Here is a 26,061-nt window from a genome sequence, read left to right on the forward strand (position 1 = left end):
TGTATTATTCCCAATGTCGAACATTACTTTTTCCACAAAATGGGAACTCAGTAAATATTTGCTGAATAAGTGAAAAGCTGAATAAATGAATAAGGCGGAAAGCACTGCTCCTTCCAAGAGCCCACAAGTTCGGCTTCAACACAGAGAAGTGGACAAGATGAGCACAGTTTCTAAGACTCAGCGTCGCATAAGCAGAGACTGGCCCCACTGGCCTCCAGTTTTCCCTCCCTCCTCGTTACCGTTTGACCCGCTTTTCTCCTGCAAACTTTGCTCACAGTCCAGCACGTAGGGACGGAGGCGGGAGTTTAGTGGCGGGTTGCCGCAGGACGCGGAGAGGCCCGGCAGCCCCCAGCCTTACGCCGCGTTCCAGACGCTCGCGCGGGCAGGAGCGCGCAGGTGGACGCGCCGGCCGCTGGGCGCGGGTGGGTGCCGGGGCACCTCTCTCGCTTCCGCGCTCCGAGACGTCGGCGCCGACCGCGCGGGAGCGCGCCGCGTTGCCGTGGAAACGCCGGGGCCGCCGCGGCGGCGCGTGGGGCGGGCTCTCGGGCTCTCGCGACCCCGCGCACGCCCGGGCGTTTCGGAAACCCTGTCTTTGGGCCGCAGCCCCGGGTCTCCGACCGTGCGCGAGGCAAGATGTTGAGGCGGAGCTTGGAAAACCGGTAACAGCCCCGGGGTCGCAGCTGCCCAGGGCCGCCACCCGCGAGGGCTCGGGTGGGGGAGTGGAGCCTTCCTCCGTGGGCCTCCGGGCCGAGCTCCGGCGCGGGGCCGGGGGCTGGACAGTAGCCGCCGCGCTCTGGGGCCTACCTCCCCGGTGGCCGGCCCTCACGGTCCCCAGGCGCCGGCCCCCGCCCTGCCGCGGGCGGTGCAGACGCCGGGTGGCAGCCGGGCGCCCGGGCAGCATGGCGCGGAGCTGCCCCGGGAGCCGCCACCCCGCAGGGGCGCCGCCGGCCGGAGCCAGGCCTCTTCGTGCGCCTGCACTGTGGGATGTGGAGGCCAGGCCCCTAATGGGGACCTAGAGGAGGATCGGCCTTGGGAGATGGTGGGATCTTTGAAGGTTTGCGCCGTCGAAGCTGCAGAATACCCCGGGAATGTTGGCATAATCAAATTAACGTGAAGATGAAGCCATCTCATCTCAAATGAGAATGATTTGCTTTTTGTGTCACCTTTTTCTCTAGGGATGCTCAAACCAGACAACTGCAAGATGCTGTCACAAATGTGGAGAAGCACTTTGGAGAGCTGTGCCAAATCTTTGCTGCTTATGTGCGGAAAACTGCCAGACTGCGAGACAAAGCAGACCTCCTGGTGAATGAAATCAACGTGTATGCCTCTACAGAGACCCCGAAGTTAAAGCAGGGCCTGAAAACCTTTGCTGATGAGTTTGCCAAACTTCAGGATTATCGACAAGCAGAGGTATGGAGTGAAGTCACACCGTCATGTTATGAATGAGCCCTGACGTAGTGGACGGAGGAGCCCTGAAGACTTGTAATCTACCTAACTGCAGTGGCGAACACACTCTTGATGATAAACGTACCTTTTCATGTCGGTAACATTGCGTAAGTCTATTAAAAGGACGCTTCCTGTGATTTTACCGTTTTCAAACTAAACTCTAGGGTGTCTTGAAGTACTGAATGTCCCCACCTTACTTGCCAACTTTTGGCCATGGGGTGGCTATTTGCAGGGCGTAGTAAACGTAGTACCCCAGGGCAAGAAAAGGAGCATGATTTGTGTCTTGTGTGCAGGTAGGTATATTTTAAAGTATATATGGAGATGGAAGATGTTGGAAGTGGTAATGTGAGTGAATAAGTAGTAAATGAACAAAAGATTTTTGTTGCTGCTTCCATGCTCTGGAAAGTTGACCAATGTTTAATTGAAAGGTGGGGGGGGCTCGGGGCAGGGGGTGGGGGGAGTACACTATTATTAATTCTAGTCACCATGGTATTACAAACCAGTAATGCTGCTACTACAAACCAGTAGTGAAATTTTGTGGAGTTTTTTGTTTTTTTGTGGGTTTGTTTGGGTTTTTTTTGCTTTGGGGTGGGGGGAGGGAAGAAGGTGGTGTTGTAATTGTTTAAATTGTTAAAGCCCATTTACTTTAATACCTCATCAGTACTTTCACTTATATTTACTTCAGGATTCAAGATACAGGTCAGAAATTTTCACTTTGACTTTTAACTTGTCAGAAGTTGCCCAATTAGAGCTGCATTGCTTCTTTTGTACTTTTCTCATCAGTGCTTTTCTTCCTTTCTAAAAGCCTAAAACAGAAATTTCAATTATCAAAAAAACCTCAGAATCAAAAAGAAGATAATGATCTTTGAACCTATAACTGCTAATCATACAGAAATTTGAGTAGTAATTACTTTTGGGGCTACTTTGGGGGAAAATGTTTCGTTCTTGTCATGTGATATTTATTCTGTAATGAGCAACTCTCAGTTATGTGTAACTGGGAACTTAATGTTTCAAAAGTAGTTTATACTCACAGATAATACTAGAACCCTATGTTAGCCAATAATTTCAGTGCCCCTTTCTAGAAAACCTTTATGCTATTTATCAAATAGCAAACTGAATTGATTTACATTTGTTTTTTTTATTTCACTTGCTTACCAAATGGTGGAGGTGCTAAAGAACAATGAACAAAAGGTAGGCTACAAAAAGGAGAACAGAAAAAAAGACTTGGCTAATCTTTACACTGAATAATCAGTGTATGGATTATTTGAAATGGAATAAATAATCCTGAGTATTCATGGATTTGATTTTAGGATTCCTAATATTTAAATGCTCAATGAGAACTTGATCTTCTCCATTTTCCTAAAATTTTTTAAGTGAAACATTCATATACATTCTGTTTATAGAAACTAAACAAAAATGAATATGAAGTGATATACACTCACTGATTATATAAACCTGTATCATCAAAAAAAAGCCTTCTTCCTGCTACAAAAGTAATACATGTTCATTTTAAACAATTAAATACATGTCATCTTGTATTAGCTATCCTGAAAAAGAAAATTTTAATGTCCAGGCATTATTTTTCTTATGCTATAGTTATATACTTGCCTTAAAAAAAAATCTGTTTCTTTAGTGCCTTCCACTAGTGCTATTAGTAAAAGGAGAAATTACTCAAAATCTGATAAATATTGTAATGTTTAAGAAAAACTGTTTAATTTTAAATAAAAGAGAGATCCACCATACAGTATAACAGCTCAGAAACACTATCTTGTTCTCTAAGTGGTCTGTAGGCTTTTTTGCTTTTGAGGATTGTGTTGTTTTAAATGTTTCCAATATGCTATATTTTTCAGCTTTGATTTTCTTATCTGGAAGGTTGGGCTTTTACATTTCCGATATAATGTATGTAAAGTATCCATCCAAGTATTAAACACACTGAAAGTGGTAGCTGCAATAAAATTTGAGGTGTCTTAAAACTTACCAAAAGCTTTTATTGCTACTGCACAGCTTAACAGTTTTTAATGTATTTGAGTTTAGGTTCTGAGTCTTATCAATTTCTGGTGGTTATTCTTTTATTTATAAAGGTAACTGACATTTTAATTTTAAAAATTTCAAATATTAATCGGTGTAGTAATTATGTTCAGGTTTGACAGCACAGGTTTTATTTCAGAATTTAAATTTTGATATGTCTATGTTTCTTTTCAGTTATATTTTATAATAATTTTCAATAGGTTGAAAGACTTGAAGCCAAAGTAGTTGAACCTTTGAAAGCTTATGGAACCATTGTAAAAATGAAACGAGTAAGTAAATTCATTTTTTCTACTATTATTAGGTATTCTGGCAAAACATATGAGGTTTCCAATAACTGTCCTTTTAATAAAAGGTACAGAGTAGTGTTTAGTCATTCTTTTTACACACTCTGAAGCATTCTTAGAACTTTGAGAATAAGGAAGTATTTTTATATACTACTGTAGCATCATAAAGCAGTTTTGTTTATTATGGAAACTTTAAAATATTTAGTATTTATATTCATGAAGAACATATGGACAGAAATTATTTTACTAAATGAATTTGTTTATACTTTTGTTTTAAAGCAGGCGATAACATGTAAACTAAAAATGAATGTGACAAAGTTTTTTTTTTAATTTTTTTGAGCTATAATTGACATATTAGTTTCAAGTGTACAACATAACGATTTGATGTTTGTATATATTATGAAATGGTCACAATAAGTCTAGTTAACATCTGTCATGATACATAGTTACAAATTTTTTTTTCTTGTGATGAGAACTTTTAAGATCTAGTCTCCTAGCAACTTTCAAAATGCAGTACAGTATTATTAATTCTAGTCACCAGGGTATACATTACATTCCCAAAGTTCTGTTTTTTAAATCAACTTTATTGAGGTATAATTTACATGCAGTAAAATGCTCTTGTTTTAAATGTACACTGAGTTTTAATAAATGTGTATACATCTGTAACTACCACCACAATCAAAATTTTATGTGTGTGTATATACATATATATAAATATATATATAGTTTTGCATTGAAATTGTGTCATTATTTGAGAGGATATTAAACTACACACATGCACACAGTCTCACACAAAAAGACACACACTGATTATGCAATAGTAATAATTCCTGTGGTAATGATGCCTGGATCAAATAGGGAGTGTTCTTCCCTTCTTAAAACAGAGAAGTGTATATTTTACTACTTAAATAAGAGATTTTTATTAACAAAAAAAAAATGCCTGTTTGCAGGATGACCTCAAAGCAACATTAACAGCAAGGAATCGAGAAGCTAAACAGTTAACTCAGTTAGAAAGAACACGTCAGAGAAACCCATCTGATCGACATGTTATTGTATCCTTTGAATTTGGGTCTTTAAAAAGATATTTTGTAAGGTATGCAGTACAGAAGTAAATATATATGGAAATTATGCATTTCTACTTTAAATGTGCAAAGAATATAAATGTAAAGTTTGAAAAGAAACACATGCATTCACAAATTCTCACTATGGAAGTTAGCTAATTTTAAAGAGAATACACAACTTAATTCAGTCTTATGTTGTTTTCCACAAGATATTCAAAATATAAAACACTCATAAGTGTAGATGTTTTTATAAAGAATACAAAATACTAAGTTTTACATAAATGATGACTAAATATTAATTATAAACTTAAAGATCTATCATTAATCCTAATATATCAATGCCTTCTCAGCCCTGCATTTGAGAAAAGGAAGGAACAATAATTTTTTTCCTGGTAAAATTCCCTTCATCTTAAAAAACAACAGCTATGTGAAACCACAATTATGACTTCCAGCCAAAGACCCTCAGGAGATTCAAGAGTATGATTGAGGTCCACAGCTGGACACAGATCTAAATACGAGTGTCTACTGTAACAAGGTTCTTCTGTTCAGAATGATTATTTGTTAAACTAGAATGTGGCTTGTTCAAAACTAAACAGGGACTTCCCTGGTGGTGCAGTGGTTAAGAATCCGCCTGCCAGTGCATGGGACACGGGTTCGATCCCTGGTGAGGGAAGATCCCACATGCTGCGGAGCAACTAAGCCCGTGCACCACAACTACTGAGCCTGCGCTATAGAGCCCATGAGCCACAGCTACTGAAGCCCGCGCACCTAGAGCCCATGTTCTGCAACAAGAGAAGCCACTGCAATGAGAAGCTGGTGCACCACAAGGAAGAGTAGCCCCTACTCACCATAACTAGAGAAAGCCCACATGCAGCAACGAAGACCCAATGCAGCCATAAATAAATAAATAAATAAATAGTTAGAGAAATAAATTAACTAAATAAAGAAAATAGCATCTGGCTAATTGCCAGCAACTGGGATAGGTGCAGTTGTATATAAAGTACTAACTTATCCCGCTGCCTCTTTTTCCCATTCCTTGTGTCTCCTCCCTACTTCCTTAAGGTTTTTTACAGCCCACCTTTGCCAGAAACCACATGAGGATTGACTCTTTGGGGACATTTGAGGTTCCAGAACACCTCCATTTCTGAGGGGAATCCCTTGATTAGTGATTTTGGGCTGCACCAACAGCCTGGTCCTCCTTCCTTTGGACCAAAGATACATACGCCCAACCTTGTAATAAAAATGGGCAGCCACATGTCTGGGATCTACAAACTGAAGATTATAGTCTGGGTTTCAAGGAAGTCAGACAAACTACAGTATGCTGGAAAATCTGACTGACAACTATGGACTAAGGCAGAGACTAGGGAATATCACCAGTTTTTAAGAATCAAGCCAGAGGTCAAAATTTTGCTGCTTTGTTCGGAGGAGGGGAGAGTACATAAGGGCAGAAAAAATGTCACATCTGGAATCTTGAAGAGGTGGTAAGATTGATTCAGGGGTATTGCTATGGACACTCGATGTGGAAATAAATGTCTTCCTAAGACAGATGCCTCTGACTTTGGTACTTTGCTGTAAACACTGCTGTGGAGGAGGCTGTCTTATACCATAGACAGAGCAGGTCAGGAGTTCACACAGGGGGAGATAAAGCAGCAACTGAATAGATTATGGCTGTAGATGAATTGCCACACTCAGTGGGAAAGGTGTAGGACTCCAGTGGATTTTGACAACCTGAAACCAGAAAATAAAGGACAGTCTACATATAAATGCATCCACTATAAATATACAGATATTCTATCATAGCATCATAGAATATTTACCAGGATAGACCCTTAAAATTCATCTGATCTTCAAAAGAAGTACATTAAAGTTCAGTATATAAAATAAAAGAGTAGGTCTGGTATAAGAGGATGGGGTAAAGAAGAATCCCAGTGTTCTGCCTGGACCCCCTAAGGCCCCTGGTGGCTTCTGAAAAAGCTTCTTGCAACAGAAAAACACCAATCTGGCTCACTCTTTTATAAGCCATTTTGCACTCATGACTAATTTCATTAAATATACTGATATCCTTACTCATAAAGTTGTATCACAGTATTTTAATCAAAAGTATCTCCTACCCAAATTGGTGTGTTATAGGATTTTGAAGAATTTTCAACAAAAGGAAAAAACAGAAATCTTTATCCACTTTGCTAAAAATAGCTGTGCGAATTTGGGCACGTGGCTATACCCGAGTAAAAGGATTTGAGACTAAGAAATGAATCATAGTTGCTGGAGTGTGGTAGAAGGTTAAGATACCCATGTCCCAGCTGTGGCTTCTGCTTCCCTGCTCTTTGCTAATTTAGCCAACTCTACCTACCCTTCCAGATTGTAAAATGAAACTGTCAATAAACGGGGAGGGAAAAGACGTTAAGTCAAAAGTAAGTAGTCACGGTAAAGAATTTCACAAGTCACATGTACTGAACAGTATTAGAAAAATAGTCTGCTTGAATATTCTCATTAGTAAAAGGTTAACATGCATCATAACTGTTAGAAATTTTTTCATAATCCTGTGATAGTTATATTTTTAAAAATCTGAAAATCAGTAATAAAGAGAATTGTTTTTGATTACTGGTTATGATTAAAAGCATAAAAGTTTGCATGGATTTAAAGAAAACTTTATACCCTATATAGCAAATGTACACACACAGAGATATATATAAATAAGTTTTAAATGCTTAGTTTCTTGAAATTAACCTAGTTGTTAACCTAGTTGTAAGAGTTGTAAGAGTTTTAAGAGTATATAACCTAGTTGTAAGAGTATATAATCAATATAAAGTTATGATTAATGTATAATCTAATTGCAAGAAGATATAATTCTATAATAGCATATGATTTTAATTTATTGGAAGAAATTGTTCTATTTGAAATGTATTTTTTTCCTTTATGAAAAATTTCAGTCACAGGTGGGTAATAAAGTGATGTGTGAAGAGATGGACCCCTATAGTAAACCTTTTTACTTATTTCAATTTATACATTTTCTTGAAAAAGAAAGCAAAGGCTTAAATGTCATAATATTATGTTTCACAAAACTTTGATTCACAACTGCAAATTTTTCCTATGGAGTAAATATTAAGATGATGATATGTGATACTTCTGAGTAAACATAATACTAACATAGGAAACAACATTATTAGAAAGAGTTTAATCAGAAAATTGGGCCATGTTTTTAAAAATATGTTATTGTTTAACAAAAAATTTTAAATATTTTGGGGCAAACTGTTGTCCTTAAAGGAAGAGATGATTTTTTTAAAGAGAAATACATGATTAGATTGGAAATGTTCTGCACTTTACAGCACTGTAGCCACTAGCTATATGTATGGCTACTGAGCTCTTGAAATGGCAACTAGAGAAACCAGTTTTTTAATTTACATTTGATTTTCATTAATTTAAATGTAAATAGCTACATGTTGCTAGTGGCCACCGTATTGATTGTACAACATGGATCTAGATAGTATGAGTACTTTGAAGGAAAGTATTAGATTTTCCATCTAATTTATTAGTTGCTGGTATATATTTTTTGTAATAAGCATTAACTAAGTAATAGTGTAATATTGTTAGCTTATAAGAAGAATATACAAATAGAAAATCCATGCTGAAATAAATATTTGTAGTGTATATCCTACTCTACCTGATTAGGATATTACAGAAGTAGAAACATTTCATGCATTTGGAGAACTAGAAGATTGAAAATACTTAAGTATTTGGGGGGAGAAAGGGTTAAAGGGGAGAGAGATAGTGAGGAGAAAAGGAGAGTATGATAAATGGCAGAGACTGAAATATGTGAAAGCAGTAGAAAATATAGAAAAATGTTTTACAGTAAATCATCCAAGGGTGATATAGAAATAAAATGATTTTGTATGCAGAAAGGGAAGGAATTTTTGTTTTCTTTTGTTTGAGATCATGAATCATGTCACCTGAAAGATTTGAAGTTCTTTATTCTGCATGTGCTTATCGTATAGATCGTTTTACTTTATGTGGTAAAATATATTTTGAATGATTGACGCTGTTATGGCAAAAAGCCAGTACCGCAGTGGTAGCGTTTACAAAAACACTCAGTCGAATGGATTCTGACTTGAGTTTTTCCTGTACTTTGGCGGGGACACTTTTGTAGGCAGAAACTGAATTACAAAGGGCCACAATGGATGCTGCTCGAACAACTCGCCATCTGGAGGAGACTATTGACAGCTTTGAAAAGCAGAAAATAAAGGATATAAAGGTAACAAAGTAACTGTTAAGGTTCAAAATATGTTTTCTAACCTTGTTTTATTTAAATTTATGACAAATTTAAATTACTGATTTTTTTAGTCCATAAATAGTCTGTGTGAAAAAGATGTAAACAGAAGCATATCAAATATTATTTTCTTATGGAAACAATGGTATTTAAAGGGGCTCCATTCCCAACCAAAGGCCAGATATTCAAATGTTATTACAAATAGTGTTAATCACAGAAAAATGACATTTATTATGTTTTTATGTATCAGGTACGGCTCCAGGCAAGTAACCTTTCTGAAGTATCATAGCCAAAAGTCTGAACTATAAACCAATTATGTATTTTAAAAATCTGTGCTTTCCATTATGATACACTATCACTAATTTTTATAGCTTATAGGTTTCTAATACCTACATATTATCAAATAATTAAGAGTAGCTAACCACATAAACTTGAATCCACCATGGTATGGTGTCACAAGAATTGACTTATTATAACACATCAGTAGACATTCAGGATCATGGACTTGAGAAGGTCTTCAGTGACTTGCTCATAGGCATCTTGGAAAGATTCGGAGGATTACTTACGATCACGTTATGGCCTTTAAAACAAGTCATCTAAGGATGCCTTTTGGCTCACTGCAAATTTTCCTGGAACAGCTTTTAAAGAAGAGTATTTTTTGTCATTTTAATAACTTATTAACAAAGAAAATATCCTGCCTTCAAAAGTTACGTTCTTATCAATAAAATAGGCATTATCTGCCACTTAATTGTATCATTTCTCTCTACAGTCCATGAAACAACATTCATTTGCCCTTTTATTTTTTTTTAATTTCCTATCATAGTTTCATAGGATTTCAGAACTTTGATTTTTCTGATAGCCAGGCTCAAACGTCTCTACTTTGGTCCTGAAGATTAAAAAAAAATTTTAAAAATTAAGCCTTTCAATTCACTCTGCACTCTGCTGTGTAGATTGCTACTCAGGAAGTGCACCTCAGGAGCTGCCCTGAGACAAACCCTTTTACCGACATAGAAGAGTGTGGGCAGGGCATTACATTTTACAACTGCTGACATCCTCTCTCAAATTGAGGGAGAAGGGAAGGACGATTAAAATAATTGGCTTTAATCTGAAAAATGAGATTGGAGACTTGTGAGGTATGTCTGATTCATTGCCACCTAAGTAAGGGCTTCTTTAGTGACTTGGGAGCCTGATTCCTCACTTTACCACTGTTCTTCATGCCTAAAAACTTCTCTTTTACACGTGGCAATCTGTGTCTCTGATCTTAGGCTCACTTCAGTGTTCCATCTGCATGCTGGCCAACTCTACAGGTGATTTTAATCCCATGAGCATCACCAATTACAAAACGGGCAGAGACAGTGAGTGCAGAATTCCCAATTACAATTCCTACGACCTGGGATTTCCTGAAGCAGTAGGACATGGAGTAAGGGACTGCACAGTGGATGGTGCACAGAGAAGAAAAGGGCTTCCAAGCTTCTCTCTTGGCCTGCTATATCATGACCCTGGAAGAGGGAAGTCTTGTGGTGGTCACAAAAAAAGAAGACAGGAAAAAAAACCTACTTTTTTAAAAATGGAGAGAGAATTCATATACCATACAATTCTCCTATTTAAAATGTACAGCTCAGTGGTTTTTAGTGTGTTCAGATATGTACAACCATCATCACTCAATTTTAGAACATTTTTATCATCTCAAAGTGAGGCCTAGTACACTTTAACTTTTACCTTCCTGCGCCCCAGCCCTCACCCCCAGCCTAAGCAACCATCACTAATCTCATGTCTCTTTGGATTTGGCTGTTCTGAACATACATTTCATATGAATGGAATCATAAAATACATGGCTTTTGTAACTGGCTTCTTTCACTTAGCATGCTTTCAGGGTTTAGCCATAGTGTAGTATCTATCAGTATCTCATTCCTTTTTATGGTGGAATAATATTCCATTGTATGGATATTAAGCACATTATGTTTATCTTTTCATCAGTTGATGGACTTTCGGATTGTTTCTACCTTTTGGCTATTATGACTAATGATATAAACATTCATGGACAAGTTTTTGTATAGACATATTTCCATTTCTCTTGGACATTTCATTTCAGTTCAACCATATAACCTGTTGAATTACTAGTTCATATGGTAACTCTGTCTTTAATTATGTGAGAAACTGCCGGACTGTTTTCCAAAGTGGCTGTGCCATTGTATTTTCCCACCAGTAGTATATGAGGGTTCCAATTTCTCTGCATCCTCACCAATACTTGTTGTTCATCAGACTTTTTCATTATAGCCGTCCTAGTGGGTGTAGAGTGGTACCTTATTGTGGTTTTGATTTGCATTTTCCTGCTGATGCTTATGGCCATTTGTATATCTTTTTTGAAAAAAGTGTCTATTCAGATCTTTTAATTGGGTTATCTTTTTTTATTGCATTTTAAGAGTTCTTTATATATTCTGGATATAGATCCCTTATCAGATGTTTTGCAGTTATTTTCTTCCATTCTGTGAGTTCTTTTCACTATCTTGATGGTGTCCCTTGAAGCACAAAGCTTTTTAATTTTGATGAAGTCCAGTTTATCTTTTTCTTCTGTTGCTTGTGCTTTTAGTGTCATATCTAAGGATCCATTGCCAAATCTGAGATTATAAAGATCTATCCCTATGTTTTCTTCTAACACGTTTATAGTTTTCATTGTTAAGTCTTTTATGCATTTAATTTTTGTGTATCATGTGAACTGAAGGTGTTAAACCCCATTCTTTTGCATGTGACTGACTATCCAGTTGTTCCAGCACCATTTATTGAAGAGACTGTTCTTTTCTCATTGAAGTCTAGGCACTCTTGTTGAAAATCAGTTGATGTGGTTTTGTTTCTGAACTCCCATTCTTATTGATCTATGTCTATCCTTATGCCAGTACCACACTGTCCTGATTAATTAACAGTGCTTTGTAGTAACTTTTAAAATCAGGGTGTGTGAGTTCTATTTTGTTCCTTTTTAAGATTGTTTTCGCTATTCTGGATCTGTTGTAATTCGGTATGAATTTTAGAATCAGCTTGTCAGTTTCTACAAGTCAGCTGGGATGCTGACAGGGATTGCATCAAATCTGTAGGTCAATTTGAGGAGTACTGCCATCTTAAGATTAATTCTTCCAATCCATGAACATGGGCTGGTTTTCCATTTATTTAAATCATCCTTAATTTCTTTTAACAATGTTTATAAGTTTCAAAGTGTAGGTTTTGTGCTTTTCTTTAACTTTTTCCAAAGTATTTTATGATTATTGATGCTACTGTAAATGGAATTTTGTTTACTTGATTTCATTGCAAGTGCACAGAAATACCGTTGATTTTTGTGCATTGATCTTATATCTTGCAACCTTGCAAAACTCATTTATTAGGTCTGATAGTTTTTTGCAGATTCCTCAAGATTTTCTACGTACAAGATCATGTCATCTGTGAAAGTGTACACTTTTAATACAGGCCCCCATGACTCTAGCAAACTCCCAGAAATATGAGTTCCAGAGATTAATACCAGAGTCTGTTAAGGTTATGAATCTCTGTTCTGTATGTCTTTCCTCCTTACTGTCAAATTGTTCCTTTTCCAAGTTAGGCCTCATTTGAGATGTTTTATGATAAAGAGGGATGCACAGATCCTGTACCCAAAAGCCTCGAAAATCAATCAGAAGGGTTACTTTACCACCCCCTTATTTCCAACAAAAACAATATTCAGATATTGCCATGTTGATTTTACCATGTCTGACAAACACCTCTGTTTGTGAGATAAATTCTTGGAAAAGTCAAAACTGTTGATCCCGCTCATGTTTTGGGAGAATCAGACACAAAACATTTTTTTTTTTAAAGAACATTCTTATTGTACCTGTTATCAGGCTACTGCTTCAGATGGAGGCAGAGCTTCTGGGTCTTTCTTTAACCTCCCTGGGGGTAGAAATGATTGGCAGTAGTGAGCACTGCTCATAACTGTATTAACTGTGTTTGAGGTGGGGTTTAATTGACAAGTCCATCTGAATTTTAGCAGCAGTGTTAATTAGTAAGGTAGCACAATTTTTAGGAAAAGACTTTTGATAGGAACCTTGCAAAGGATCTGTCTTTCTGGGAAAAGCTGGTATGAACTTAGTTGTATAGAATGTGGAAGAAAAGTCACAATCCTATTTGTTTCCCATGTAATGGAAAAAGTCATCAGTTATATGGTGTCAAGGGAATTTCTGACCTATGAAAACGATCTTGACCAGGGGTCACTCCTGGAACAGATAGGGACAGGAATTCAGTACTGGTAAAGTCGCTGACGTGAGCAAGAAATAGCTTCAAAACTTAATTTTTAGTAACTTTATTTTTCTTATAAATAAATATGAAATCACCATGACTTTTTTTCATAAAATTGAGAAAAATGTAATAATTCCACTGCTCAGAAATAAGCCGTTTCGGTTTATATCCTTCCAGACTTTCTTTCTATGAAATATACTCAAGAAATATACTAATAAGAATAATAACAACAAATATTTCTTAGACATTAACTATGTCACACATTCTAAGCATTTTATATGGATTAACTCATTTCCTCCTCACAGTGTCCTATGAGAAAGGTAATATTATTACCACTATACAGTTTTATTTAAATGGGGCCACACTATATGTAGCATCTTTTTAAAATTTAATATATCATGGATATATTTGTGCTGAGGAAACAAAGATCCATATTGTCCATAATGGCACCATCATATGGTATTTTGCTATATGGATATATCAGTTTATTTAAACAGCCCTCATTGATGGACATCTAGATTATTTTTGCAATTACAGATCTCATTGCATCATTAAACATCAGCCTTTTTTCTGGTCCAGTTATTCTCTTGGGATAAATTACTAGAAGTGGCATTCTCATTCAAAGAGCATACATACTTTCAATTTGGATAGCTGTTTTTAACTTCTGTCCACAAAGCTTTAACTAGTTAACATTTCTGCAGAACCTTACATGAGCACACCAATGTAACAATGACGAGTAGTAGTATTTTTAATAATAAAATAATCTAATAGGTGAAAAATCAGTATCATCTTAATTTGCTACAGTTACTACTGTTGAGGCAGAGTATTTTTTCATATATTTAATGACACATTTTTCTTTAGTAAATTACTCACATTTGACCTTAGCCTATATTTTTATTGAGTGTTGGCATTTTTCTTATTAATTTGTAAAAATTCTTTATATTGAGAATATTAACCCATTATATTAAAGAGAAGATCTGTTGCAAATATATTTTCCCATTTTGTTGCTTATGGTATGTTTTTACCACCTTAAAGCCTTATTTTTGCTGCCAGATCTATTGATCTTCTCCTTTTTGATTTCTGCCTTGGTGTCATGCTTAGAAAGGAGTTTTCATCCCCAAGATTATATAATTATTTGCTCATATTTTCTAGTATTTGTATTATTTTTTAATATTTTAAATATTTTATTTTATGCAGTTGTATTTTGCCTATGGTATGAGGTAGATGTCTAACTTTATTATTCTCAAATGGATAGAAAATTCTCCTGACATCATTTATTAAATAGCCTCTACTCTGGAGAGCTGTCATTTCCCATTTGCCAAAATTATTAACAAGACCTTTTATGACTTTTTTGTTAAATATCCTGCTTTCTAATTAAACCAGATGGAGGCTTTAATGTTATGATAAGGAACATTTTCTAATTTAGCTGGTTTACTACTTGGACAATAAAAACAGTACACTTGTGCTGAGCACTTACTCTAAGCCAGTTACCATACTGTACCTTTTCCTGGATTACATTTAATCCTTAAGGCAAAACCTAAGATGTTGAAATTAAGGAGAGAAGAACAAAGTGTTTAATATTACACAGCTGATTTGTTTCCGTCTTGATTTGAACCCAGGTTTATCTTAATCCAGAGCCCCTATTTTAAACTACTAGGCTACCTGCTTTGCAGAATACTTGCCAATGGGTAGAGAATTTCATATTAGCTCCCCCACCACCCCCACCAATAAAAATTAAGTACGTACCCAAATGGGCTTCTAGTCACACAAAATAAAATTGAAAATGAGGAAAAAAAAGTAATGTGTGAATGCCTCTGTCCCTGACCATACTGACCCATTCCAGATTAGCAGATTACATGAGATCATTGAAAGCTATGTTTATTTGAGGAAAATTTTTTCTAAATATGAATGGATCTTTCAAAGTTCCACCACCTTTCTGGTGACTCACTGAAATTATTTTATTTTAAAAACACAGTGTTTTTATGTTCTTTCTTATACCAGTTGTCATCTGATTCTTCCTTGCTATTATCCTCCTCCTTTCTGCCCATTTTCCCATGTTTCATGAAATTCTATCAATAGCTAGAAAGAAAAAGTATAACTGGTAGTTTTTCCTCCTTACTATACTCAGGGATATAACTGTCCTCTCTGATAATCTTAAGGCTTCATGGTTCTTGGGTCAAAAATTCCAAGTCTGGAATACTGCCTTAGCAATGCCACTGATTCTCCATCACTGTTTTTGACAGAAGAGTTAACAGGGCCATTCCCATCTTAAATAGATATATAGTATATGTTCTGTCAAGAAGTAAAAGGTCAAACCATAAAGGATTAAACCAAAGTATCACAAAACTTGAGTGATTTTTCACTCATGTTCCAAGTAAAATAAAAGGTCAAACCATAAAGGATTAAACCAAAGTATCACAAAACTTGAGTGATTTTTCACTCATTGTTCCAAGTAGTAAATAATAGCCATTTACTAATTAAAGCTACTTCTTAAAATGTTTTCTATCACTAAGTGAAATTAAATTTTGAGACTGCAAAATGCTAACAGACTCAATGTTGAGCTCTGTCTTTTCAAATGAGAGTGTAATAGATTCTTTTATCAGAGGATATGGATAAACCAAAATAATGTATCATTCTTCAGTGACAGACATATCAACATATTTTCAGGGCTTACTTATGAGCTAAGGGGAATGTAACTCCTATAAAATGCTATTATTAAGAAATTGTTAGTTCAGAGATGACATCACATTCAGAGATTTTGGCATCAGGGATTTAATAACTATATTCAAATATTCAAAAAATACTTTAAATTATTTTGAATTTTTTCCATATTCCTCAGTTACCACAGTGGAATAGACTTGAATTAAGCCTAAACCTACAGATTTAGGTGTAATAAGGCTGTAAATGTTTGGATTTCATTAGTTATTAAATAGTGTGCCAGTCTCTTAAAGATTTAGAATGTTCATTTGTAGAACTATTTAAAAATAGGAGTAATACCCAATTTACTTGAGCGATTTAAGCTTAACCCCTTACTTTCTAGCTAGTCAACTATCTTAGGAAGACTGACAAGAGAAGTACCAGCCCTAGTCAAAAGCCATTCTACCTCTAAGGTATTCCTATCTGGAGATTCTTGGTGTGGAATCCAAAGTTGCACCTTGGCATAATGCTGTTTATTAGTCAGTTGCCAGTCCAGTATACCAGAGCACTTTGTGACCTATATGAAGTGACAGTAAAGGTCATTGTCAGTTATAGTTATAAGTCATTTATCCCAGAGCCCAATCTTTGCATTTAGCCCTACATATGTGCTTGGCAGCTCAGAAGGGTTACTTTCAACTACAGATCTATTTCCACTGAGTAGCAATCAGAAGCCTGTTAGTTCTCCCTTAAATATTTTTCTAATCCTTAAGAATGGAAATGGAGAGGGGGGGAAAAAAATCACAGGACACTAAGGGATATCTGTATGGCTACTTTGCAAGGTGCAGGACCACTCCTATCTGGGTGGTTAACACAGGAGAACAGAAATGAAGGAAAATGAGTATTTGACTATTGCCTTCTAGCCTAACCCATCTCATCTATATTGCCCCTGAAAGGACAGTGCTTGAGTATTTTCTATCCTATTCTTATTCTGCCCACTTCTCTTTACATTAATGCTCTGATTTTTTATTTTGATAAGGGATAAGATAACAAAAGGATAGATCCTATTTTATTGAAAACTTGTCTGGCTTGTATACTTTCCCTACCCACCGATTATCTCACCTCTGCTTAGATCAACATGCACATCTTTATTCATTTCTCTTTGCTCATGACCTTCCCTACTGTAAGTTGTCATCATCATGCTCATAGAGTTTACCTGTAGTTTATTTTTAAAGGAAATGATTGATTCCAGCGAGAACAGCACAGTACAATGAGCAAGAGCTATAACTTTGAAGAGTCAGATCTAAGTCTTAACATTATAGCTGTGAGCAACACTGGACAAGTCATATATTTGTAAACTGGAAAGCTCTATGCAAATGTACGGTGCTATTATCAGTAGTAGGAATATCATTATTACCAAGTAATCCCTTTGTGGTTAGAGAATACAAGGATCATATAAATATGATGGGATAGAATTCTTGCCTAAAAATCATTCTTTAAAACATCAGTTGGAGTTGCTAAAAAAAACAGCTTCAGTACTAAACTGCTTTAGCTAATACTTATAGGCACTGAGCAACAGAGTACATAATGACATACATTTTAGTCAAATCTTTTTTAAAATCATAAATATCTAATAGAAGAACTGACTAAAAAAGGGAAGTAAATAATAAGATAGGAAATATTTTGTGTAATTTGAAAGTTTTGCTGCAGAAGGGCTTTGCAACTATTTTTATTCCAGTTATCTTTTGTACTTCATCTGCCCTGTGGAAAAACAGACACCTCTGTATCTCATAAAATGCCAAGACTATATAGTAAGGAATAAATTTACTAAATTCATGAAGCAGTTTATATGATTGTTTAAATTCAAATCCTTGTGTTTTTAGACTATATTTTCAGAATTTATCACTATTGAAATGTTATTTCATGGCAAAGCTTTAGAGGTCTACACTGCTGCCTACCAAAATATACAAAAGATTGATGAAGAAGAAGATTTAGAGGTAAGACTATGTCCATCTAAGCTCAGTTCTTCTATTGATATGGAAATGTTTAAAAGAAAGCATTAGTTTGTGTAAAAATATCTTAAATTAGAACACTACATGGTTTAGATGTTATTGTATGCAGTTCCAAATAGCTGAACCTGTATGACTTTCTATTTATTTCTATTTATTTTTTAACTGTTCAAATTAACCATGGTAGAGTTCCAAGGATTAATCCAAGGATTAATATCTAGTAAAACATAGAAATAAAGCCATTACATGAAATAATGTATCATTTTGACTAGTGATATGTCACTTACATGTGCTAAAAATAGCATTTATTGATTTGAGCTAACATTTGAGTGTTTATGCCACAACACCCAAAGCTTTACAGGCATTTTCTCACTCACTCCTTTGATGTAGGTACTGTTATCATTCTCGTTTTACAACTAAAGAAACAGGTGTAGAGGTTTTAAGTAACTTAACTTGCCCTTGGCCACTTAGCTAGTAAATAGCAGAATCTGGCTTCTAACTAGTTTTGTGGGACTTAATCAGTAAGCTATGAAATAAATGTAGGTTTGCTTTGTACTGATAGTTAAATGCAAATAAATCTTACTGGCCAGCTAACATTAGAGCAATTAAATATCAAAGCCTGGTTTCAACCAGCTCACCTGTAGAGTTAATGTCCTACAATCTTACCTTCCAAAAGGGGAAAAAAAGGCAAAGTATTTTTGCTGAAATAGATAAAATATTCGAGATATACTCTGTCTACAGTAGAAGTGAAAAAGGCCACGTACTCTCAAGATATAACCAGAATTTTGTATTAATAAGTGATAGAATTTGAGTGTCTGTCATTTCATAATTTTGAAGATTCCATTTTTTTTTTAACTGAAGTATCTATAAAGAGATCCCCTGGGCCTTCACTTTCCACTACTCTGCTGGTTCCAAGAAACTTGAATTCAGTAAAACCAGATAATAGCTTGGCCAAAATGAAGAAAAGTACGTGTTTTAGTATGTGTATATACATTTTCCAGTGCCAAAATCTGATCTCAGTTTTACCTCAGTTAAGCATACATGATCATTTCTATTACTGTTTGTTAATAGATGGCTTCTTAAGTGTCTATTCCCTCCAAATACTAAAGCTAAGGTTTCTAAATTTTTACTCCTTTTTATATCCTATTTTTTTAAAAAATAGATCAAGCTTTTATCTGTAATTTGTAAAAGTAGCAAATGTTTATATAGTGATTACTTTGAACCAGCTACTGATCTATGCATTTTCATTGTATTATTTTAACGCTACCATCAACTTTAATAAAAGTATTATCTTTACTTCTGTGGATGAGAAAACTGAGGCATGGTGAGGTTAAGGAACCTCCCAGAGGATCCCATAGCTAGTAAGTAACAAAGCTGGGAACCAAACCCAGAAGTTTGACTATAGACATTGTGTTTTTATCCTATCTATATACTACCAGAAGCGTGGTTCTTGATGAGTGACATGAACCATTTCCTACAAGAAACAACACTATATTGAGTGGCAGGTTCAAAATTGATCCCTCGCTTTTCCTACAAGACTTAAGTTTCCTTTACAAGTATTTTCATTCTCCTTTTTCTAATACGCTTGACCCAATACACTTGTCACTAAAGTCACTAAAAGTTCCTTCAAGCCCTTTGGACCCCAAGATTTTCCTTCTCATTCCAGAGGTCCTAGATATCTTTTTTGTCACACCACTTCCTTTACCACTTCTCTTACCACTGTTCTGCATCAGCTAGCTAGCTAGGTTGTAGGATTCATTAAAAAAAATTCAAGATCTCAGGGCTGTGTGGTAGATGTGTTTTTGAGTATGAACTTCCCCATTTTTTCTGTTGGGGCAGTATTGAGCAAGTTAACTTTTTCATGCTTCAGCTTCCTCATCTGTAAAATGGAGATACTTATAGTGCTTACCTCATAAAAAGTACATTCATCAACTGTTTATTGAGCACCTGTTATATGCCAGACACCATTCTAAGTGCCAAGGATTTAGCATTATAAGAATTGGTCCAAGTTGTCAAAAAAGCAGAAACTTAAAAGGAGTTCAGACATTTAAAAAATATACTGTGTAACTATTTACGTTTTATAATGTGAAGAAGAAAAAAATATACAAAGAAAAAATAAAGAAAAAATATAGTGTGCTGCAAGTGTATGTGATGGAGGATTCTAAATAGTCTAGAGAAAGAATGATTTCTTAATCAGAAGTTTGAGGGATAAGTAGGATACGTGGCAACAGCTTTCAGGCAGAGAGCTCAGATAGGTATACAAAGGTCCTGAGATGTCATGAACTATAGGCCTAAGCTATCACTACAATGCCATACAGAAATTGTGGAAAGGAGAAGAGAGCAGTCTGGAGAAAGTTGTGTGGGACAAGTCGAAGTAAAATTACATCAAATAGCTACCAAGATGAGGAAGGACCCTTTAAATACAAGTTTCTTGGAAACAAGTAGAGAAAATATGCAGAGAGGAACAGAGAAATAATTTGCTGTTCTTCTTAGATAGCAGTCCTGACTTACTCAGGCAGCAGCTAATTTTTTGCATCTAGTTATCAGAAACCATCTTACCTGATTTGTTCTTCACATAAAAAGTATTGTCAGGCCCATATTCCCCTTCAAAAGATCACCTCTGTACATTCAGTTCAGAGCATATTTCAGATCTTGAGACTCACTCCTAGAAGAGATCTTGGACCATATTGGAAAATGCATTATTGCCAATAAATTAATATTCCTGTAAATCTGTTGTTTTGCAGTAGGAGACTAATATTCAACTGGTTTAGACTTTTACCCCAAGGGTTGTAAATTATCTTCCACTTCCCACTTTTATCTTTGCTAGAAAAGCTTAAAAAGGAATGTCGTTCTAACAAAAATATATTTCTTCCAAATACCAGTGGATTGAGTCGTCCAGTTTTGATATCATACCAGGATGCCAGGTTCCATGTCTGGCACCAAAATATAATTGGGTCCTCAGTAAACTGTTCAATAACCTAATTATTAGCATGCCTGAATTGCCGTTAAACCAAGTCATACCTCTTGCGTTAAGTTTCATCCCTTGATTCCTTTTGTGTCCTGCACTTCTTTAAGGTTTAAAGAAATGTGTAGAGACATCCCCTAGTTTGGGTCGTTTTTTCTCAAAACACCCAGATTAAGTTCATGTTAACATCATTCATTTACCAGGCTACTGTCTTAAGCTGGAAGGAACTGCAAAGATAAAACAAGGCTTCTTGCTCTAGAGGAACTTAAAACTAGTTGTAGAAACAGACATGTAATTACAAAACAGTGAGATATAAACCTGTACTGAGGGTATAAACAATAGGAGCTACTGACTAGAGAACAGGGGAAAGCAGAAAAAAGATGGCATTTGACTTGGCTCCTGAAGGATGAGTAAGTGCGCTGAAATTCCAGGCTGAGGAACCAGCACTGCAAAGTCACAGTAGTATTACATGTTCTGCATATAGGTATATATGCTAAAAGTGAAGTATAATGGGTAGGTTTGGGTGATTGTAAGCCTTGAATGTCACCTAAGGCATTTAAACCCTCAATAGTCAGGAGCCAAAGTTTTCTAGTCAGAGAAAGTTGTCAAAAAAGGTAACGTGGCCTAAGGGAAACCCTTTAAAAATATTTCAGGTATATGCAGTAGAAAAAGGGATGTGAAGAAATAGAGCAGCTAGCACATGAAGAGTTTCGTGATGGCATGCATGGAAAAGAAGTTTCAGGACAAGGTCAGCTGAAGACAAAAAGACAACTTTGGTAACTGACAGCAAGACCAATTTCAGTGGAAGGGGAAAGCCTAATTGTAGTTTGTTGACAAATGAAGTAGAATGTTTGAGAAGATTTTTAAAAAGTAAAGTTATACCTTGAAGTAATTTTTTTTTTAACGGATCTTGTTTGTGGGGGAGGAAAACTGGAGAAAGAGAGCTTTTGTTTGTTGAAGTTTCGCTAAAGGGAAAATGCACCTTGGAGAGAATCAGAATGACATTTGCTTTAAAAAAGGAAAAGGGGGCTTCCCTGGTGGCGCAGTGGTTGAGTTCACCTGCCAATGCAGGGGACGCGGGTCCATGCCCTGGTCCGGGAATATCCCACATGCTGCGGAGCGGCTGGGCCCGTGAGCAATGGCCGCTGAGCCTGCGCGTCCAGAGCCTGTGCTCCGCAATGGGAGAGGCCACAACAGTGAGAGGCCTGTGTACCGCAAAAAAAAAAAAAAAAAGGAAAAGGATAGGGTGAACAGTTGAGGAAAAAAAGAGGGAATATGAAGAAATTCACATCTGACAGACTTGCCTTCTTTGTTACAGAAATGGTGGAAAAGCTACAGGTAGGGAAGCTTAAGACCACAGTAAGATTTGGAACTACTGCCAAGCAATGGCATTCCAGATCCTAGTGAGATTGGAATCCATAAATTAGAGTGGCTCCATTTACTCTTCTGTGATGTACTATGAAAGCCATCAGTGAATTTAAACTGATAAAGAGTTGAGGATAAGCAGAACAGAAAGAATCAAAGTTGTGACTTAGTCTTCCCACTGGCTTGCATACTCTTTGAATGTAGGAACTTTTCATGTTTCACCAGCAAAAGCTCTTAAGTGATTGTTTCAGGGCCCGTCATCATCTTAGGTGGTTCAATAGAATTTTTTAGCTTACATCTTTCCAACTTAAAATATTTTATTTTTTTGATTTTTGTTTTAAATTTACAATAAATAAACTTTGTCCCCAGTGTGGGGAGGGGAGTTGCTTAAAAAAATTCTAAGCTAAGGGGGAACTTAACATGATAAACTAAAGGGAACTTAACATGATTTTCTAGATTTCCATTGTTTAGTATCACTTTATAATGTTTTATCATTGCAACAGGTTTTCCGAAATTCTCTGTATCCACCAGATTATTCATCCCGTTTAGATATCGTAAGAGCAAATTCAAAGTCACCTCTTCAGAGATCACTGTCAGCTAAGTGCGTATCTGGAACAGGACAGGTGAGCTAGAAACCATAATTTAAAGGAATGTGAGCTACTGCCTTTGGAATTGTTCAGTACTAAAAATGTTTCCCTTAAGTCACAGGACTTCGAATAACTTACCCTCTCTTACCCTCTTATGTAAAATAACATAAGACTGCACTAGGTTCGGCTCTTAATTCTTTTATCATCTGTAAGATATTACTCTCTGAAGCAGAACACTTGGGAGCAGAGGTGGAAGGGACAGGAAAATGCTGATCTACATTTGTTCTCTGGTATAGCAGGAAGAGCACAGATTCTGAAATCAAACTATTTAGGGTTTAAATCCCACTATCACAGCTTACTGGAAATGATACCTAAAAAGGGCTTTTGTTGAACATTATCATAGATACAGAAGCACATATCTTTAGGGTAAAGAATCAATTTTCTTTTCTTCTATATCCAGAAAGCCTGAAGTACCTGGTATCTAGAACAGGGAGGGGTCAACCACCTTTTTCTCTAAAGGGCCACACAGAAAATAGCAGGTTTTGTGGGCCATATGGTCTCTGCCCCAACCAAGAGCAGCCATAAACAATACATGAACAAATCAGTAGTTGTAATAAAACTTTATTTACAGAAACGCCACAAACTGGGCTATAGCTTGCCAACTCCTGATTTAGAAAGCTATGGCCTTTTTCATATCTAGCCTTCAGAATTCAAAATTTAGCAAAATATTTTCAAAATATAACTTTCAGGTAAGTGTGACCCAGTACCTTCTGTTTACATTTGATTCTCCTCTAAGCATTTATTTACTGCTTTTTATTTATGCATCTCTCCCCTTAATCAAATTATATTTTTATTATTCCAGTACTAAGTGCCTTGCACATAAATTCCATAAATCTAGTATTATAGTACTATAGTATTATAGTATGCAGAGTTTTGACCTTTTAGAGCTAATAATATCACCTAAGTTAGCCAAGATCTGTGTAGCACTTTAGAATACATAATCCCAGGGTTTCTCAACCTCAGCACTATTAACTTTGAGCCAGATAATTTGGAGGGGGGGGGAGGGAGGCAGGGGTACTGTCCTGTGCATTGTACAGATGTTGAGCAGCATCTCTAGCCTCTACCCACAAGATGCCAGTAACACACCAACACACACCCCAGTTTTGACAATCAACAGTGTCTCCAGACATTGCCAGATGTCCCCTGGGTATAATCACCCTCAGAAAAGTTTGAAGCAGGATGATCCAAGTGGCAACAGTCAGGACTTAAAGCCAAGTAGTGAATTCAGATTCTCAACTCGTTACATTTAAATCACACTATTTTTAAAGTTTAATATTTCAGTTGCCTAGTTGAAATATCCTTGTGTTTTTGCCATCCCTTTAATGAGTTTCATTCAGATACCTGTTTTTGTGACCTAAGAACTGTTTAACTTAAAATATTTTTTGACATTTATAATATACAGAGACTATACTTTTCTCTGAAAGTCGGTTATTGAAGTACTGGTACCCAACTGGAATCAAATGGCTAATTTCACATTTTTCTTCAAAAAATAATATGAATGAAAAAATTTTGCGTCTGTTTTCAAACCTTAAGATACAATAATTCATAGGGAATTTTCATTACTAAAAATTACTACTTATAGACATTTTTCTGAAATATTTGTTCTACGTGTACTTCTCTATCAGGGCGTTACCAAGGGTTACCAAGGGTTTCCCTGGTGGCGCAGTGGTTGAGAGTCCGCCTGCCGATGCAGGGGACACAGGTATGTGCCCCGGTCCGGGAAGATCCCACATGCCGCGGAACGGCTGGGCCCATGAGCCATGGCCGCTGAGCCTGCGCGTCCGGAGCCTGTGCTCCGCAACGGGAGAGGCCTCAAAAGTGAGAGGCCCGCGTACCGCAAAAAAAAAAAAAAAAAAAAAGATACCAAGCATGTAAAAATATTTTTTAGTTAGTATTATTTAAAATGTTTTAACTTTTAACAGGTATCCACCTGTCGACTAAGAAAGGATCAACAAATAGAAGATGATGAAGAGGATGAAGACTTAGATGTTACAGAAGAAGAAAATTAAATTTCTTAAGTAAACTTTGCATTTCCATTTTCATCTTAAATGACTTGGAATCCAGAATGACTAAAACTGTAAAACTTTATACTGGCTTGAAATGAAATGAAATCCTACTGGAAATGGAGAAATTATTAAAGGAAATTTATGCTGACCAAAAATAAAGTTTTAAAAAATATTACACACCAGTCATTTCAACATTCTGTCTAGCAGCATGTGATCTTTTTGTATAAGTTCCATTTTTTAAAAAAGATTATGTATTTCAGAAGTATTTCATATTAATGCATTATACCTACTTGAGGTTACACTAGTTAAACAGATAACAACAACAAAAAAAAAATCTAACAATTCCACTTGCTTCCTTTAGGTTAAGACACCATGCTTTCAATACCAGAAAAGGGTCCTAGATAGTCATTCTGATGAAATACAAATTCTGTTCCATAAAGCTTTAATCAAAAAGCCAAGTTTTCTTTTTTTACTTTTTTTTCACTTCTACTACAACCTGAAGTTTCATCATTCAATATATAAATTTACTTTTCAACGAGAGTATTATAGTCACTCTTAACAATAATAGGACACTAGGATATTGGTGTTTTACAACTATACATAAAGCATAAATTTTAGCTTTAGAAAGCTACATTCAGCTTGATTCTGGTTTTAAAACGAAGCCACTCTCATACTAAAGTGCTATATATGGCACTACATCTTTTGCAAAGCTATGATTTGGTGGAATGTTGCCCTAAAAAACATCATGGAAAACCATAAATCAGTAAAAATTCTGTAAAACTTTTACCAAATTACCATCTAATCAATAAAAGAATGTAGTCACTCTTGTTCCTGAAAATATAAAACAATTTAATCAGAGCCTTTCAGTATGTCTGATGCTTTTCTTCTTTGGATGGGGAATTGTACTTGTTATTTCATAGATCCCAGTCAGGCATATAAAAATTAGGAAATGATCATTTGGGATTACCACAAAAGGATAACAGAAAAATAAAACTTTCCAGAAAGGTTTTTTGACTTTGTTATTCATGGTTCTGTTCTTAACAAAGCACTGCTTCATGAAAATAGCCCTAAGTGATAAATTTACTTAGTTTTTAA

The 26,061-nt window shown here is 36.1% G+C and overlaps 1 protein-coding gene across 1 annotated transcript; it reads left to right on the forward strand.

Moving 5' to 3' along the window:
- The first annotated feature begins 545 nt into the window (after positions 1-545).
- Positions 546-24,982, forward strand: CIBAR1 (CBY1 interacting BAR domain containing 1). Its single transcript, XM_082858980.1, is given in 9 exon segments — positions 546-659; positions 1,176-1,410; positions 3,675-3,743; positions 4,709-4,828; positions 4,831-4,851; positions 8,964-9,068; positions 17,858-17,971; positions 22,817-22,936; positions 24,883-24,982. Coding segments are annotated over 9 exon segments (897 nt in total). The 5' UTR covers positions 546-633; the 3' UTR covers positions 24,970-24,982.
- The last annotated feature ends 1,079 nt before the right edge of the window (positions 24,983-26,061 follow it).

This window comes from Leucopleurus acutus (assembly GCF_964270905.1).
Source record: "Leucopleurus acutus genome assembly, chromosome: 17".
Classification (NCBI taxonomy): domain Eukaryota; kingdom Metazoa; phylum Chordata; class Mammalia; order Artiodactyla; family Delphinidae; genus Leucopleurus; species Leucopleurus acutus.